Source organism: Chrysochloris asiatica, unplaced genomic scaffold, assembly GCF_000296735.1.
Source record: "Chrysochloris asiatica unplaced genomic scaffold, ChrAsi1.0 scaffold00016, whole genome shotgun sequence".
NCBI classification, from domain to species: domain Eukaryota; kingdom Metazoa; phylum Chordata; class Mammalia; order Afrosoricida; family Chrysochloridae; genus Chrysochloris; species Chrysochloris asiatica.
Genome location: NW_006408534.1, coordinates 3,284,647 through 3,304,225, shown reverse-complemented (window position 1 = coordinate 3,304,225; position 19,579 = coordinate 3,284,647). Strand labels below are relative to the sequence as shown.

The 19,579-nt window shown below is 41.5% G+C and overlaps 1 protein-coding gene across 1 annotated transcript in view; it reads left to right on the top strand.

Moving 5' to 3' along the window:
• The window catches only part of LTBP1 (latent transforming growth factor beta binding protein 1), a 636,211-nt gene that overhangs the window by 65,786 nt on the left and 550,846 nt on the right, over positions 1-19,579 (top strand). Inside the window, exon 3 of the mRNA XM_006835152.1 lies at positions 6,654-6,954. Coding sequence (XP_006835215.1) covers positions 6,654-6,954 — 301 coding nt within the window. The remainder of the gene's footprint in view (positions 1-6,653; positions 6,955-19,579) is intronic.

Sequence of the window (19,579 nt, the reverse complement as noted above, 5' to 3'; positions counted from 1 at the left end):
TGTATATTGTTTACTCTTTTTGAAACAGAGTCAAGTAACATTTGAAGGACATCCACAGTTCCCAGAGTCCTTCTGCTGTTTACTGATGAAGTGTCTAAGTTGTTGTTAAGTGCTGTTGAGTCGGTTCCGCCGAGTCGCTTCCGACTCATACCAACTCTGTCTAGGGTTTCCAAGACTATAAATCTTTGAGAACAGACAGCTTCATCTTTTCTCCTGCAAGTGTCTAACTATCGCATCGTAATTCACCTTTGGGAAGAAGGTGTGGCAACAACATTATTATGTGACTTTTTTTTTGTTTTAAATAGTATTTTATTGCCTTCTTGGTGAAAGTTTACGTGACAAATAAAGTTCCCAGGAGTCCTGGTATGCTGCTGGGGAATAAGCACTGGATTGCTAACCTGAAGGTTGGTGGTTCAAACCCACCAGTAGCTCCTTGGAAGTACTTTGAAAATACTCATATGGTTGGTATGAGTCCGAACCGACTTGATGGCATTTAATAGCAGCAGTAGCAGCAGCAGCAAAGTGACCTTATTCATCTCATAACAACCCTATAGGACACAGTAGAATACCCTATAGGGTTTCCAAGGGTGTTGATCTTCACAGAAGCAGAGCACCATATCTTTCCCTGTAGGTTGGCTGGTTGGTTTGAACCACCAACCTTTTGTTTAGCAACTAAGCGCTTTAACTGTGGCACCACCAGGACGAATTATGGGTCAGAATTGACACTTTGGCAGTGGGTTTGGTTTTGGTTTTGGTTAGGGTGGCCCAAGAAGTTGCATTTTACTGTATTTGTAGCTGCTGCTGCTGCTGGTCCTGGCAAGAACCAAAGGTCTTCACTGGTGTCTGGGAACCACTGCTAATATATGTGGTCCAGCTATTGCTGGGGAAAGGCTTCACTGGGAGGTGCAAAGGTTGGAGGTTCAAACCCACCCAGAGACACTTTGGAAGACAAGCCTGGTGATCTGCTTCAGAAAGCTGTAGAATAAGCACTGGGCTGTTAACCTCAGGGTCAGTGGCTCAACCTCACCAGCTGTTCCTTGGAAACTCTGTAAACCCTTTCACAGCCTTAAAAATCCTACAGAGGAATTCTGCTCTGCACACATGGATCTACTCGATGGCAGTGGGGAAAATGATTTGATAAAATGTGGTCCCATGACATGGGTTTTGTTTTTCAGGGTAAACTGTCATGTGAGGGTCTTGTCTTAGCAATTAGGGAGTCTATCCCCATGAGTTCCAGCCAGCCCCTCCTGATCTGTATGCTCTTGGGGGCTCCTGTCTGAGTCTAGCACAGAATTCAAGAACATTGAATTTTCATAGATCTGATTGTCCTTTAAAATTGTACTACAAAAGGTTGGTATTGTATATAGTCACGCTGTTGCATAATGCGAACGGCTGGGTGGTGCAGTGAAGCACCAGACTGCTGATATAAAGGTTGGAGATTTGAGTTCACCTTTGTTGTTGTTGTTAAGTGCCGTCACGTTGATTCCAACCCATAGCGACCCTGTATAGGGTTTCCAAGGGGCAGCTGGTGCGCTTGAACCACCAACATTGCAGTTCAGACGGCTTTACAGTCTGGCGCATTAACCCACAGCGCCACACCAGGACTCCTTGAGTACACTTAGGTGCCTCCAAAGCAAGACTTGGGTGATCTGCTTCTAAAATCAGCTATTGAAAACCCAGTGGAGCTCAGTGCTTCTCTGACACACAGGGGGTCACTGTGAGTTGGAGTCAACTTGACAGCATCTGGATATTGCATAATTTCCTCTTCCTTCTGGGAGAAAATATTTGTGAGTTTACAGTCTAAAGGTTTTTCTGTTTTATTACTTAGTACTTTAAGAGGTCTTCCCCTGTCAGATTTAAAATTTGAGGAGTAAAAAAACAACAAAAAAAACCCACCCCTTTTATACTTCTCATTCATACCAAAGGCAGCTCTTGTTGCATTTTCACCTTTGTAGCAGGTTTTGTGAGCTTGCTCAGTGCAGCCTTCCCGGTAGATGAGTAGCCATTTGGAGTACACCTTGGGAGGGAGGCAAGCGGAAATCATTCTCAGATGTTAAACTGAAACATGCTTCTAATTGAAAGCATGAGGAGAATGTATATATGAAAGTGCCTGGGGGGTGAACACTGGCAGAGGCTCAACTTCCGGAGCTGGGTCCTCTCTCCTAGCTGCTTCTGTTCTCTCTGGGTGGAGCCCATTTCCATTCCTGTAACATTCCATAAATACCCGCCACTCAGTAGGGACCGTAGCATCTCAGATACCTCAACAAAATTTGCTTACGGCAACAAAGTTTAGTTGCTCAGGGCAGCTCTGCTAAATTAGAAAATTAGAATCCTGTATTTGAGAAACCCATCGAATTTTTTGTTTTTTTGAGTTTGAGTTATAGAAGTATGCTATGGGAAGGGCTTGGAGGAACAAGTAGCTATTGCCGCACCCCCCACTCCCCTGAACACTAATCCTTGTAGAGGCCAAGGTTAAGTGATTTACCTCAGTGTCACCATCCATCTGTTGTTGTTGTTATGTGCCATTGAGTCGGTACCGACTCATAGTGACCCTATGCACAACAGAACGAAACATTGTTTCGTCCTTCGCCAAACCTCACAGTTGTTATACCTGAACCCATCACTGCTGCCACTGTGCCAATCCATCTCATTGGGGTTCTTCCTCTTTTTTTTTGACTCTCCATTTTACTAAGCATGATATCCTTCTTAAGGGACCGGTTCCTCCTGATAACATGTCCAAAGCATGAGAGACGAAGTCTGGCCATCCTGACTTCCAAGGAGCAACCTGCCTTCCAACACAGATCTGTTTGTTCTTTTGGCAGTCCACGGTACCTTCAACATTCTCTCCAGAACCATAACGCAAATGCATCAATTCTGCTATTGTCTTCCTTATTCACTGTCTGGCAGTGAATTCACATGCCTATGAGATTATTGAAAATACAATGACTTGGATCATGTGAGCTTTAGTCAGTTTTAAACTGACATCTTTGCTTGTGAACACTTTAAAGAGGTCGTGTGCAGATTTATCTAATACAACACACCATTTATCCATACATCCACACATAAGTATGTTTTGTTGTTGTTAAGTGTGTTTGAGTTGGTTATGACTCATATCGACCCTGTATTGAGTTTCCAAGGAGTGGCTGTGAGCTTGAACCATCAATCTTGTGGTTAGCAGGTTATCCTGCAGTGCCACACCGGAACTCTAGACTATTTATCCATGTATCTATACTTTGATTTATTATTTTAAAAATCAGCTTTTCAAAAAATTTTCAGCCTATGGTCTTCCACTGGAAGGGCATTTATTATTTGCTGTAAGCAATAGGATCAGCACTGGACTTCAAACTTCACCAGCTGCTCCTTGGAAACCCTATACAGACTATGAGTCAGGACTGATTTGATTGCGTTTAATAACAACAAAAGGAACCAATTGCAGGAAAGTGGGGAAACCATCTTTTTTCTTTTATCGAAATCAATAGATCTCAGGGATTTGACACCTTATTTGATGGCATCTTGTCATTTACTGCTTAGATCTCTTTTGTAATTGTTTTGCAGATTGAATTTTGCAATGAAATTTATGGGAGATTTAATGATACAACATGTCTCAAGGCTAAGAGTTTAAACTAAGGGTGGACTGATAGCAAAGGGTAGTTAAAATAAATGTTTTTGAACAAATAAAGTGACAGAAGGAATCCTGTTGATAGCCTATGACATTTACTAATAAAATGGGAACTGCTGTGTTCTGCCAGCGAGTGGATTCTGACTTAACAGAAACCCTATTGGGCAGAATAGAATGCTCGAAAGGATTTCCTGGTCTGTAATCTTTACAGAAAAGGAGTCTTGACGGACTGCTGACCACAAGGTCGGCAGTTCAAATACTATACCTGCTCCTTGGGAGAAGTATAAGGCTGTCTGTTCCTGGGAAGATTTTCAGTCTTGGAAACACTACATAGGGTCACTATGAGTTAGAATTGACTCCACAGTAGTGGTTTGGGTTTGATTTTAATCTTTACAGAAGCAGACATCTATATCTTTCTTCCTTGGAGCTACTGAGTAGGTTTGAACTGCCACTATTTTGGTTAGCAGCTGATCCCTTAAACCGTTGTACCACCAGAATGCTTTCCATAGGACCTGCTGCTGTTAAGTGCTGTTGAGTCATTTCTGACTCACAGAAACCCTGTGTAGGGTTTCCAAGAAGCAATTGATCGATTTTTAACTGATAATCTTGTCGTTAGCAGTCCAGTATGTATCCTACAGCACCATACCAATACTCCACCGAACCTAGTTGATGTTAAAATCCAGTCTTAGCTTACCATGACCCATAGTTCTGCTATCTTTAAAACTGTCCAAAACATGGTGATTCTGGAAAAAATGTTCAGTAGGTATTAGTGTACATGCATCCCAGAAAACAGGAGACAAATAAGTATTTTTTTTGTGTGTGTGTGTGGTTGTTTTCACTATAAACTAGGAGTGGTGTATGGCGGGGCTTCAAAAAGTTTGTGGGAAATGGGTTTGAAAGATAATGGAATTTTCCATGAATGCTTTGAAGTCCCCAAGTACAGTGCACTAGTTTCCTACAAACTGTTAACATTTTTAAGTGCTGTTGAGTCGGTTCTGACTCATAGCATCTCTATATAGGGATTCCAAAGAGCAACTGGTAGGTTTGAACTGCTGATCTTACAGTCCAGTGCTGATTCTGTAGCACCATATATTAGGTGTTTCTGCATCTTTCTTCCTCTTACAAAAAGTGGCATAGAACTAAAATTTTAAAACAGTCTCTCCAAACTCTGATAGTCTGTATATGTGAAATCTAGAAAAGACTAATTCTTGGTTCTGGGGATTAGATTTGGGCTTTGTTTTGCCCTCTTGTTTGTTGTTAAGTGCCGTTGAGTCAGTTTGGACTCATAGCAATCCTGAATAGGGTTACTAAGGAGCGGCTGGTGGATTTGAACTACCAACCTGCGATTCAAGCCGACCTTGCAGTCCAATGCAGTATCCTACAGTGCCATCCCAGGACTCCGCTACCTTGTTTGGATACCCAAAATTTAAATTTAAGCTGTAGAACACAATTTAAAATAAAGGCAGAACATTTTTTAAGATTTGCCACCTATGTTTCTGAGGCAGTTCTGGAAGGTAGCTATTGTACGGTGACTGAGAATCTTGGCTTTGGAACTAGCTCACTTGGGATCAAATCCAGCGGTTCTGTTTACTAACATTGATGTGACTTTTGGACTCGTGGTGTGGTACTGTAGGATAAGCACTGGACTGCGAGCCACAAGGTGGATGGTTCAAACCCACCAGCTGCTTCTCAGAAATCATATGCAGGGTCACTATGAGTTGGAATTGACAACACTTAACAACAACAGCAACAATTGACTTTCAGCAAATCACTTAACTTCAGTGTCTGTTTCTCCATCTATAAAAAGGACAGGATAAAATATCTACTTAGAACAATTGCTGGAGCATTAGATTAGTTAATAGATAGTAGAATAGTACCTGGACACACAGAGAGATAAAGAACTGTAATAGTGACCTTACTTAGAACAATTGCTGGGGCATTAGATTAGTTAATAAATAGTAGAATAGTACCTGGACACACAGAGAGATAAAAAACTGTAATAGTGACCTTACTTAGAACAATTGCTGGGGCATTAGATTAGATACTAGATACTAGAACAGTACCTGGACACACAGACAGGTAACTAACTGCAATAGTGACCTTACGTATGAGAGTGAAATGTTTTCTCTTCCTGCACCATCCTCACAATTGCTGGTACATTCCAGTCCATTGTTGCAGCTGCTGTATCAGTTCATCTCACTGAGGGTCTCCCTTGCCCTCTCTGATCCTCTGTTTCACTAACACGATATCCTCCTAGCAATTGAGTCCTGCTGATGATATGTCGAAAGCAAGCGAGTCAGACTGTTGTGTTGTGATCCATAAGGTTTTCATTGACTCAATTTTGGAAATAGATTGCTGGGTCTTTCTTCTTAGTCTGGAAATTCCACTGGAACCTCTCCACCGTGGGTAACCCTGCTGGTATTTGAAGTATTAGTGGCAGAGCTTTCAGCATCATAGCAACATGCAAACTGCCACTGTAGGACAGATTGACAGATGGGTGGTGGGCTTAGCACATGTTGCTAAGTACCATTGAGTTGGTGACGACCCATAGCGACCCTGGATAGGATTTCCAAGGAGTGACTGGTGAGCTTGAACTGCTGACGTTGTGGTTCAAACCGACTTTGCAGTCCAGCTCATTAACCCATCACGCCACACCAGGACTGGTACATAGTTAATGGTTGGTGGTTATGTGCCGTGGAGTTGGTTCCGATTCATAGTGACCCTGTACAGGATTTCCAAGGCTTTAAATCTTTATGGGAGCGGAACATCTCATCTTTCTCCCACTGAACAGCTGGTAGTGTCGAACTGCTGACCTTGAGGTTTGTAGCTCGATTCATAATTACTACACTACCAGAGCTCCTTGGATGAGTACATGGGAAGCCCTTAATAAATAATAGCCACCGTCATTATCATAAAGTCTTTCAATATGGTTTTACTTTATTGGGGAACATCCTGTTACTGTTATCTCCTAGGAAGCATCAGTGAAGTGTACCATACTTGCCCTCAAAGCAGTGTCTTTGTTGTCTCTTTGCAGCAAGCTGTGTTCCACCATGCCAGAATGGAGGGATGTGCCTGCGACCTCAACTCTGTGTGTGCAAACCAGGGACAAAGGGAAAAGCCTGTGAGACAACAGCCACTCGAGACACCTCGTCCACTGCAGTTGCTGGCGGACACAGTCCCAGGCCTGCTTCCAACTGGATCCCTCCTGAGCCAGCTTCCAAGCACATGTCATCTAAGAAGGCAGACACTCTCCCAAGAGTCAGCCCTTTGGCCCAGATGACCCTGACCCTCAAGCCGAAACCTTCAGTAGGACTCTCCCAGCAGATCCATTCTCAGTGAGTTTCAAAAACTTGCCTCCAGCTCAAAAGCATCTAAATTACTCTCTTGGATGCATTGCTTTCAATCACTTCTTTTTACTTGCAAAAGTTTGCAGAAATTACTTGGATGATAATGTCTTTTGTTTTTATTCTTCTAAGGATTGACATGTTATTCTGATATATCAAGTGTCGTATATAACTTATATATGTGCTTAGCTTCTGCTGGAAAATGTTACCATAAGCTTACACCATAGAAATTGTGAGGCTCTTAGGACTCAAGTTTGGGAGGGAATGGAGAAATAAAGGTAGATGTTTCATAGTGGTAGAATTGTAACTTAAAAAAATAATAACTTCAGAGAAATGGTGACTGTGATTTCTAAAGATACATGGCCAAGACTGAAACTCAGCTTTGCTCAGAGATGTTCATATGAAAGTAAGCCATTGCAAAAAGAGATAACTTTGCAACCTCAGTAACAGGTTCAATATGTGTTTTATTAGCAACATGTTTACCTCCCAGTGGCTATGCAGACCCATTTTTGGTGAATGAGACTTTCTTTTATGTACAAAAATGCATTTTTTATTTTAACGTTAGGCAGTGAATGCTATTCTAAATCAAATGAGAACTCAGGGATAAGAAAGATGATCCTTGCCTTCTTGGGGGTCACACTGAAAGCAGCCCTGTAGCTACACAGGGTCCTTACTCAAATTGTCTCCATTTAATTCGCTTCTTTCTGTGGATAACAAGAGTTTACTGCAACTATCACTTGTCATTTGTCTAGGAATGTAAAATACAGGAGGTTCCCAACTTAACAATTGGCTTGACCCAGCAGTTCACTGTAAGTCACTTGTTTGGAATTCAGAATGCATTTCCCCCTGGAGAGACAGCTGCCACATGATGATTAGTAGCCACTCATCCTGTAGAAGTTATTTAATCTGTTAAGCAGAGATGAAATTAACCTAATTTGTAATTCTCCTTTGAATAGGCCACCTACGATTCTGCTGAGTTGGGGGTCCTTAGAAAATCTCCCCCTCCCCTTTCCTTCCTCTTCATATTCTCTTATTAATTCTGTTCTGTTTTGTTTTTCTTCATTTTTTCCTCATTTCTTCTTGTCTCATAATAATTCAGTTCTACCGTGATAAATAGATTTGGGGGAGTGGTTTGAAATTTGTCCACTTTGCTCAAGTTCATCTTTCATCTCCCCACAAGAAACAACGATCATTATAACTAACATGTTGTTGCTGTCCCACCAGTTCGGACTCAACAGTGACGCCAAGTACAACAGAATGAAACATTGCCTAGCCCCACACCATCTTCATGATGTTTGGGATGCTTGAGACCATTGTTGCAACCACTGGGTGTTTTGAGTGCCTTCCAACTTACATGGCTCATCTTCCAGCACTATATTGGAAGATAATCTCTTGTGATCCATGAAGCTTTCATTGTCTAACTTTTGGAAGTAGATCACCAGACCTTTCTTCCTAGTCTCTCTTAGTCGACGAGCTCTGCTGAAACCTGTCCATTATCTCTGGCAACCCTGCTGATTCTTGGAATACCAGTGGCACAGCTTCTAGCATCTACTAGAAACCATGATTAATACAGCAAGTTGACAGACGGAAGCGGAATAACTGATACTTAGTAAGGACTTTCTGTATGACAGGTAATGTTTTAAATGCTTCATCTGTGCTATTTCATTTACAGCTCGTGGTAACTCTACAAGGAAGGTACCATTATTGAGTCCATTTTACAGATAAGGAAACTGAGGTGCAGAAAGCTTAAGTAAATATGCTCAAGAGCACGCTGTTGATAGTGACAGCATTGGGATTAGGCAGTCAGGCTCCAGCATCCATACCCTAAAGCGTGGAATCAGGAAATGTTTTCTGTAAAGGAGAAGACTGTGTTTTCAGCCTTAAGGACCATATGATTTCTTTGGTAATGAACTCAGTGCTGCTGTGGTGTAAAACTAGATAGAGACAATGTAAATATGTGAGTGAAGGAATGAGACTGCGTTTCAGTAAAGCTTTACTGAAGAACGCAGCAATCGGAATTTCGTACAAGCTTGATTTTTCAAAACTATTTAAACATGCAAAAATCTCTCTTAAATTGTGGGCCGCAGATGGGATTTGCCTCACAGGCTGTAGTGTGATGACCCCTGCTCTAAAGATAGTAGTGCTTTCTGTGCCGGAACGGAAGTGTAACTGCATGTCCTTGAGATGATACAAAGCTCTGGTTATATCATAGCTAGACATCTCCCTTGCAGCATTGTTCTGTATTTTAAAAACAAAGAACATTTCTGTTTTGAACTACTTCTTGGTGATCAGGCATCAGATTACTGGGCATTGCAACTAATTTTTTTAGAATTATTATTAAGCCATGGAATAATGTTAAAGCAACCTCATTCATTATGAATATCATTATCTGCTGTTAGAATTGGACCCTTTATGATGTGTGTATATGGATTGTTACTAAGAGCCTTATGTTGTATGTCAGATAAAGGGACAACGTTTTCTGTTTTGCTTTCCTCTTTTGGTAACAGCAGTATAATTGAGCCAAGAATGCTGTGAGTTAAAGAGGCCAAGGTTTCACCTCTAACTTGTCTTTGATAAAATAATAGTCACTAGGTCAGTTGCCTTGGAGACTTCATCAGTTGAATGACGATGTTCTTCATGGTAGCATTGTTATGGCCATGTGTATATGGACATACCTGCTGCTTGCTTTTTGGGAAAGGGGAAAAGGTGGCTTATTAGTGTGGATACTTAATTCTGTTGTGTGGCATATAAAATACTACAGTCCTGATCACTTAGTAAACATGGATAGATTTGTTCCATTAGCTGGGCACTGCAGGGAATATTAAGATGTACAAGACCTGAAACAAAAAGAGTCCCCCTCCCCCTTGTCCCTCTTGGTGTACACCTAGAGACAAAGGAGGGGAGCAGTTGGCCCATAGATCAATTTAGGTAATCACATGATTACCCAAAATCACATTTAATCAAACTCAAAGATTTACATATGATAGAACCATGAAGTCATTCAGATATATCTTTATAGATTGTCTACTTTAGGATGTTTCTAGGTTCTGTTTCATTTTTTAACCAATGATTGTTATTGTTGTTAACTGCCATCGAGTAAGCTCTGACTCAGTACCTGTATTATACAAAAGATGTTATTTCTGTACCATCTTCATGATCACTACTATGCTTGAGTCTGATGTTACTGTCACTGTGTATTTTGAGTGTCTTCAGCCTAGGGCATCTCATCTATACTGGATAAAATTTTGTCATGATCCATAGAGTTCCCATTAGCTAATTTTATGAAGTAGATCACCAGAAGCTTCACTGAAACTTGTTCACCATTGGTGACGTGGCATAGCTTCCAGCATCATAGTAACATGTAAGCCATCATAGTGCAACAAACTTGATAGACGGGCTTTGGAGAGATTGATTAAACCTCAGTTGGTTGGTTAAAATACTCACCAGTAGACATTTTTGTTGTTGATGTTAAGTGCCATTGAGTCAGTTCTGACTCGTAGTGACCCTGTATACGGTTTCTGAGGAGTGGCTAGTGAGTTTGAACAGCCTTCCTTGTGGTTCAAACTGACCTTGTAGCCCAGTGCTTATCCTACAGTGCCACACAGGTATCTAAAGTACAGAAGTGGTTAGCTGGTGTTGCAGCTGTTGTGTGGCATATAAAATACTACAGTCCTGATCACTTATTCAGAAAATTTCTATTGAGCACATTCTATATGTCAGGCACTGTTGCAGGACCTGGGGAGACAGCACTGAACAATTCAGCACAGTCATTGCCTAACTGGTGCATGTGGTCTAGAGAGGAGGAAGTGATATAATTCATTATGTTAGATTGTGAAAAAGGCAATGGATAAATGAAAACTTTGATAGTGGCTGGGGAGTGCTGGCTGTGTTTGGGGTGGTGGTGGTGGGAAGGAGTGTGGAATGTGGTGATTTTAAGTAAGGGATCAAGGAAGGCCTTGCTGAGACGGTGACATTAATGCAAAGACATGAAGGAGGTGAGGGTAGGAGTATGCTTGGCATATTTAAGGAGCTGCAAGTTTGCTAAGGGGAGTCCTGGTGTGGTACTGTGGATAAATGTGTCAGACTGCAAAGCCAGTTGAACTGCAAGGTCGGTGGTTCAAGCTCACTAGTCGCTCCTTGAAAACCCTATATAGGGTTGCTATGAGTCGGAACCTACTCGACGGGACTTAACAACAACAAGTTTGCTAAGGAGTCCTGGTATGATGCTGTGGGCTAATGTGTCAGACTGCAGAGCCATTTGAACTGAAAGTTCGGTGGTTTAAGATCACCAGCTACTTCTTGAAAACCCTATCTATACTGGGTCACTAGGGGTCGGGATCAACTCAATGGCACTTAACAACAACAGCAACAAGTTTGCTAAAACTGTATTTTTTAAGTGACACATTTTAAGCACATGGGTATTAGATGAATTGGATTTACATTTGGCCAAATTTGTTTTAGGCAGTTTTACTTGCAATCAAATACAAATAAATTTTGTTGGGAAATCAAAGAAAGGAGTGATGGTTTCCAGATTTTGGATAATTAGGGAAGTGGAGGTCTGTGGATGGTTCTCTGGAGAAGATGGTCTGTGAGCTTGCAAAGAGGATTAACGTTTGGACACTCAGGACTGGAGAAGAAGAGCATTCCGGGGAGGCAGTGATGTGAGGCTGAAAACTATGGTGAACCAGTTAATCTACTGCTGTGCTACAAATCACCCACAAGTTAGCAGTGCAAAACCACAAACATTTATTTTATGATCGTTTCTGTGGGTTAGGGATCTAGGACAGGCTTGGCTGGGAGTTCTGGCTCAAGGTCTTTTATGATATTGCAGTCCAACTGTTACAGAGACTGCATCATCTAAAGGCTCCACTGAGGCAGGAGCATCACTCCAAGAGGTTTCACTCACAAGACTCCAGGCAGATGGCCTCAGCTCATTCCTGGCTGTTGGCATAAGGTTTTGTTTCCTCTGCAGGTGGAGGTCTCTGTGGAGCTGCCTGAGTGTCCTTACAGCATGGAGACTGGCTTCTTCCGGAGTGAGTAACTCCAGATGAGAGAGAGCAAGGAGGAAGCCACATGTCTTTTTATGACATGGTGTTGAGGTGACACACCTTCACTTCTAACTTACTCTGTTTGTTAGAAGAGAGCTACTACGTCTTGTACATAGTGGAATGGAATTAATCTTCACTGCTCAAAGAGAAAAACATCGATGAGTTTGTGGACTTACTTGAAAATGACCTTATTCAGTATTAGATTTGATTGGAATCTGACATAAATGAAGACTAGTGAAATATGGAGTCCTGGTGTGGCGCTGTGGGGTTAATGTACTGGACTGCGAAGTCGGTTTGAACTGTTAAGGTCAGTGGTTCAAGCTCACCAACCACTCCTAGGAAATCCTATACAGGGTCACTATGAGTTGGAACCAGCTAGAAGGCATTTAACAACAATGGCAATATAAAAAATTTAAAAGTTGATTGAAAACCCAATTAAAAATTGAAGATTTCTATCCATCCAGCCACATTTTTGTTGAGAATTGGGTGAAGGTTTACAGAGCATATCAGTTTTTCACTTAACAGTTCATAACACATTTTGCTTCATTACATTGATTGTAATCCGCACAATGAACATCATTTTCCCCACTTCCTCCTTATGTTTCCTGTTTTCATCCCTCCTCCTATCCCAACCCTTCAGAAGTTTGTCCTGGGGTGCAAGCTGCCCTTTTGATAAGACTGACAATCTTAATAAAACAATTCTAAAACACCCGACATAATAAAATAGGAAAAATCTCTAATAAAAAACAAATGATAATTCCAACAGGAAAATGCTACGATTTTACTTGGTTTTGAGAAGATTACTTTGGCTGTAGTTTGTAAAATGGGATTAGAACTAGTGGTAATTGGAGGATGGCTTTGGAACGGGGTAGTAACAGAGGAAGAGTATGAGTTCAGGAGTTTTTGCAATAACCCTTGGCACCCAACTGAATGTGAGAAAAGAGAATCAGATATTGGGGCTTTGAGAGAAGGCAGGAGGTGGATGTCATTCCATCTTGCTGTGTTTGAAGGTAGATTTAAGGATATCATGGATCTCCAAAGTCTTTTGAAGGTGATCAGTGGTGAATGAGATGGTCTCTGACAGAACTTTTTTAAAAAAGTTTTTGTTGTGAATTGAGTGAAAATTTACAGGGCAGATCATCGTTTTACATTCAACAAATCATATACTTTGTTTCATTACAATGATTGTAATCCCCTCCATGTACCATTAGTGAACAGTATTTCTCTCTATTCATTTTAGCTCTTTTTTTAAAAAAAAAACAAACAACAGCATTTAGGCATATATAATAATTTAAAGCACCAAAGAGCACATTCTGCAAGTCTGCCTCCTGGCAGTCAGCTCTCAGTCCCCAGTTCCTCTCTTTCCATGAATCTAGAGTCCTCAACTGCTCCCTGTCTCCATTTCCCCATCTCTGCCTCCATCTCTGGTGTCGCTGCTTCTCTGAATAGGGTCCCACGTTCCTCTCGTGCTCTTCTCCCTTGATGGTTCTAGGGTCCTCTGTTTCTGGATTGTAAGATTAACTACTCCCTCATTTTTGTTACAAAAACTTCTACCTTTACAATTGTGACAGTCACAATTAGTCATGATAACAATTACTCACTGTTGAATTATAAGAATCTTGTCCCCATCTCTTTTAACCAGACCCATCTGGACAAGATGAAAACTATTCAGTGGGGACTCTTCTGACAGAACTTTATGGTTGAATAGCCAAGAATAACCTCTGTATGAAACACCATTAGTGTCTGACAAGTGGATATCAGTTGTCCATGGCTGGCCACTTACTTAGTGTGGAAAGAAATCCTAAATTTCATATTGCTCACCCCTCTGGCATTGCTGAAGTTGACAGTTTCATTCAGGCTTTTCATTCTAGTTTTATGGACACATCATGGGTTCTCATCTCAATTTTTGCTCAGCTACCACCTTATGGATTTTATTAATTTATTTTATAATACTGCATTCCTTAGTCCATTCAGACTACTCTCCTAATTGCCATCCTATTGATGTTATTCCCATGCAGCTGACAATGTATATTCAGCCAAGGATCGCCTCTGTTAGATTCCAGGGGCATGCCCAGTGCCTGTCTTTAGTTCTGTTTGTATAAAGGTGTTCATACTTATAATCTATGGCTGAGAAAATCTACAAAGGAGCAAAAATCACAATTGTTTAGCTTTCCAAAGATTTTTTTTTTCATAAATCACCTGCCAGTATCTATAACTTTTTCATCACCTGTCAGCATTATTGTTTGCAGAGGCATTGAATTTCTTCATAAAAGATTGTTTCAACTCTCAGATGAGGCTGTCTAGACTTGTGTAGAGTGTCTGCCTTTATCCTTGTTAATCATAATGTGTGTTATAAGCACCAACCATGGAGCTATAAGGTAGAGGTCAAAAGGGGCATTTTTCAGCTGCTCAAATGTCTTTGGTTGTTTAGGGAACATTGGTACAAATCACCACTGCTTTGCCAAATGTAGAGCTATTATCTAAACTTCATAAGGGGGAAGTACTTTTCAGGAGACAGTATATCCAATCCTTTCTCTTTAAGCTTGAGAAGGAAGTCTGGTTTTACTCAAGATGTGAATGTCAGATTTCTCTGGAGCGCTCACATGGATCCTGTCTTTTTTCCTTCCCCAGTGTTGCCTATTTTTATCACCCTGTGGTGTCCTGATGTTACAAAGGATGGTGTTTCTTTGGTAAATATAATTTTGTCTTGTCTCCAACCAGTTTATTAAGTGCATTTGAGTCGCTTCCGACTCAAGCAACCCTGTATTGGGATTCCAAGGAGCATCTGGTGAGTTTGAGCCACTGGCCCTTGAGGTTCAGATGATTGTGCGATCCACTGCTTATCCTAAATTTCACATTGCTCACTCCTCTTTTCCATCCCAGGGATATGTGTGAAGAAAATAGAAACAAATTAGAAAATGGTCTTTTTTTTAAAAAACAGAAATAGCTCAAATGCATACTATTGTAGTTACCAAGTGATCTGATGTTGTTAAGCGCTTTCAAGTCAGTTCTGACTCATAGAAACCCTGTGTAAGGTTTCTGAGGAGTGGCAAGTGGGCTTGAACCAGCTAGCTTGTGATTAGCAGTCCAGTGCTTATCCTATAGCATCCTACTTATGCCATATTTTCTAAATATCGGAAAGGCTCTTTCAAGTCCACACTGAATTGATGGGTTCCACTTGAGAAGTTGTTGAGAAGCTACTATTTCCCATGGATTGGAGGTCAGATGACAGGAAACAGTGTTGAGTAAGGTCTGTGGCCTGGAACAGGTGGGAGTTCAGCACTGTCTTTATCTGCTCAATTCTTCTCCTGTTACTATTGCTGTGAGTCTTAAAACAAACCTAGATGGATTGGCCAAGTGACAGCGTCGATGGACTCAAAGATGGGAACAATAGTGAGGTTGACCCAGGATCCGGCAGTGTTTTGTTCTGCTGTGCATAGGCTTGCTATGAGTTGGTAGCGGCTTGATGGCACCGAACAACAGTGACAACATATGTTGTCATAGCTACAATGATGGGAGACTGTGTGGAATGTCCCTTGAAGTATTCTTCCTTCCTCATCAGCAACTAGGAGCTCTAGTGGGGTCATGACTAAAGCACTCAGCTGCTAAGGTAAAGGTTGGTAGTTAGAACCCAACAGGGAAGAACCCACCAGGGAGCAAGAGGTGGTGGCATCTGCTTCCTTGAAGATGACAGCCTTGGAAACCTATGAGGTAGTACTCTGTCCTACAGGGTTGCTATGATTTGGAATTGACTAAACAACAATGGATAATTAACACCAACAGTAAAATGGTAGCTCAGTCCATTTACCTGGATGCTCTCCCACTGCCACTGTAGGAAAAAAGCTGGTTATACAACTGTTGTTAAATGCCGTTGAGTTAATTCTGACTTGTAGCAACCCTGTATAGGGTTTCTGAGGAGCTGCTGGTGAGTTTGAACTGCCGACCTTGTGGTTCAAACTGACCTTGCAGTCCAAGCATTTTCCTGCAGTGCCACACCAGGACTGTGCCAACAGTTAAACAGAGACCCTAGTGGCACAACAGTTAAGTACTTGACTGTTAAGTGAAAGGTTGAAGGTTCAAACCCACTCAGTGGCTCTGTGGGATAACGACTTGGCAGTCTGTTTCTGTAAAACTTAACAGCCTGAAAAACCCTTCACTGGCAGTTCAGTCTGTCACATGGGGTAGCTATGAATTGGAATTGACTTGATGGCACCTAACAACACACAGTCATCTTTATGGAAGTAGATTGCTAGGTCCTTCTGTGGAGTTGTTGGGCAGGTTCCAACTGCTAACATTTTTTATTAGCAGCCACGTGCTTAACCAGAGCTATGGGCTGGAATCACTCGATGGCACCTAACATCATCAACAATAGCAGCAGCAGGCAGGTGTGAGCAAGAGTGGGCAGAGGACTAGGAAACGTCTTTCCTACCACATGTAGACTATGGCTCTTAAGCCTGTGAAATGTTTCTCACATGAATACTGTACTGTAGACATACAGTTTGTCCACTGATAGTTGAATGAATTAGTTGTCAGAGGACTACCTGCTGGTCAACTATAGACTTGGGATTGAAGCAAGTATGCCTTTGCTCTCAAGCATTTGTAGCATGCTACCATTTGGGTGCCACATGGGACCCATGAGCTTTAGCCTCTGCCTGTGTTATTGATGTCAAATATGAGAATGCATTTAAGATTGACTTTGTGTGCTGTGCAGTTTGAAGTAAAAGTCTCCCTTTACATTTGGATGTGTTTGACATCCCGTAGGTATTCCTCACAAATACTTCCCAGGTGCCACTGGGGCTGCACTAAATCTTGCTTCTGTGTTTCATTTGGCATATGAGTTTGCTTATGCATGAGCAGAGTGTAGACTAAACTTTAAAATTTAAATTTTCATAGCAGAGTTGCCTGGGCTCAGAATAAAGAACCTAGAAAGTGTGAGTCCTATATGATGGAGGTGACAAGTATTGTTGTTGTTAAGTGCGCTTGAGTTGGTTCCAACTCATAGTGACCCTGGATAGAGTTTCTAAGGAGCAACTGGTGAGTTTGAATTACTGACTTTGTGGTTCACAGTCCAGTGCTGATTCTACACCGCCATACCAGGTTGACACGTATAGCATATAGGGAATAAAAAAACAAAGTTAAATAGTGTAGGTGGCAAATATGTTTAGGATGCTCAGGATTCGTATGTTTTTGCTGAGGTTCTCAGTTGAATGTATCTTATATTTTTTGACCACGAAAAGCATTAGAGATGATCTAGCAGAAGTAGCTGGTCCTGTGGCTTCAGAGATAAGAAATTTTAAGTAGAAAATGCATCTACTTAAGTAATGAAGAGAAACCTTAGATTTGCTAATCCATGAGAAAAAAGCCTTGTCATTCTTTGTTGTTGTTGTTAAGTGCCCTCGAGCCGGTTCTGACCCATAGCGACCCTGAACAGGGTTTCCGAGGCTGTCAATCTTTACGGGAGCAGAACACCTCATCTTTCTCCCATGGAGCAGCTGGTAGTTTCGAACTGCTGACGTTGCGGTTTGCAGCCCGATTCATAACCACTATGCTACCAGAGCTGTCATTCTTTAGGACAGCTATTTTTGGATGTTTATATGTGTAGAGTCCTGGTGTGGCGCTATGGGTTAATGCTCCAGACTGCAAAGCCATTTAAACTGCAAGGTCAGCAGTTCAAGCTCACCAGCGGCTCCTTGGAAACCCTATACAGGGTCGCTATGGGTCGGAACCGACTTGACAGCGCTTAACAACAACATAAGTATATGGGATAACAAGAGAAACCAAGGAGACTGGGTGGAATTAATTAGTGGATTGGAGAATGTTCCTATACCCATCAGAGTTAGCTGGCCTTTGCCATGAGTGAGTTGGAGATGTTTTGACTGACTCCTATATTCTAAGAGCTTGTGGCCTTATAAATTACGAGAGGTGAAGTTCAAACCTGTGTCAATAGCTAGATGACTGTAAACAATTTTTTTTTAATTTGACTATTTTAAAATCCCTGCCCCTGCTTTTGAGCATTCAGTGGCTTCCTGATGCTCTGGGGTTAAAGATCAAAGTCCTTACCTGTGGGATCTGATTTCATGGTCTCTCCTTGCACCCTTTCTCCAGAACATAGTAACATGGTACTGCTCAGATCTGTCTAAGCCAACCCTTTTTGACCATGCACTTTCCTATCTTCAGTGTTTTTTTCTCTTCTCACCACACAACTCTTTCCTTGTTTAACATCTGCTAAGCTCTGGACTACAAGCAGAAAGGTTGGCAATTCAAACCCACCAGCTGCTCCTCGGAAATCCTATACAGGGTCACTGTGAGTTGCAAGTGACTCAACACCACTTCACAACAACAACAGTTCTACCTGTGCATAGATCATTTACACAGAACAAGGGGATACTGAATGATTTAAAATCAGGAAAGGTGTGTATCAGGGTTTTATCTTTTTACCATATTTTTTCAGTTTTTATGCAAATAACTGAGAAGCTGGATTATGTGAAGAATGTGACATGAGGATTGGAGGAAGACTCATTAACAACCTGCAATATGCAGATGATACAACCTTGTTCTGGAAGCGAAGAGGACTTAAAATGCTTACTGATGAAGATGGGAGACTACACCCTTCAGTATGGATTGCACCTCAAAAACACAAAGATATTCACAACTGCACCAATAAATAACATCATGACAAGTGGAGAAAAGATTAAAGTTGTCAAAGACTTCATTTGATTAGCCTCCACAGTCAACACTCAAAGAAGCAGCCGTCAAGAAATCAACTGATATTTTGCATTAGGTACCTTTGTAGCAACCTCTGTAACAAAAGACCTCTTTAAAAAGTTGAAGAGCAAAATATATCAGACTAAAGTGCGTCTGATCCAAGCTGTGGTATATTCAGTTGCCTCATATACATGTGAAAGTTGAACAAAGAATTGATACATTTGAATTAGGGTGTTTCAGAAGAATATTAAAAGTACCATGGACTTCTAGAAGAAGAACAAACAAATCTGTCTTAGAAGAAGTACAGCCAAGAATACTCCTTAGAAGTTGGCATGGTGAGACTTCATCTCTCCTGCTTTGGACATGTCAGGAGGTTCTCTTCCCTGGAGAAGGCCATCATGTTTGATAAAGTTAGAGAGAGGGTTAGTGAACAAGAGGAAACCCTCAACTAGATGGATTGACAAATGTAGGCAGCAGTGAGCTCAAATGTTAACAACAGTTTTGAGGATGGTGTAGGAGTAGGCAGTGTTTTCTTCTGTTGTGAATAGGGTCACTGTGAGTAGGAACTGACTGGATGGTACCTAACAACAATAACAACGCAGCAGCAGCAATTCTGTAGTTCTCAGTTTCTTCAGGAAGCATTCCCTGATCCCTCTGTTACTCCCTGAAAGATGCTCTTACTGCACCATGCCACCCCCACCTCACTGCCAGCCCTCTTTTCATTGCATTCATTTCATTTTGTGTGAGTCTCTGATTTACTCCACCTGGTACAGTAATTGCTTGCTGAATGAATGCATGAAGGTAATATTACATGGCTGCTCTGACTAGAGATACTAACCCATTTTATAAACTTCTTCATTTTC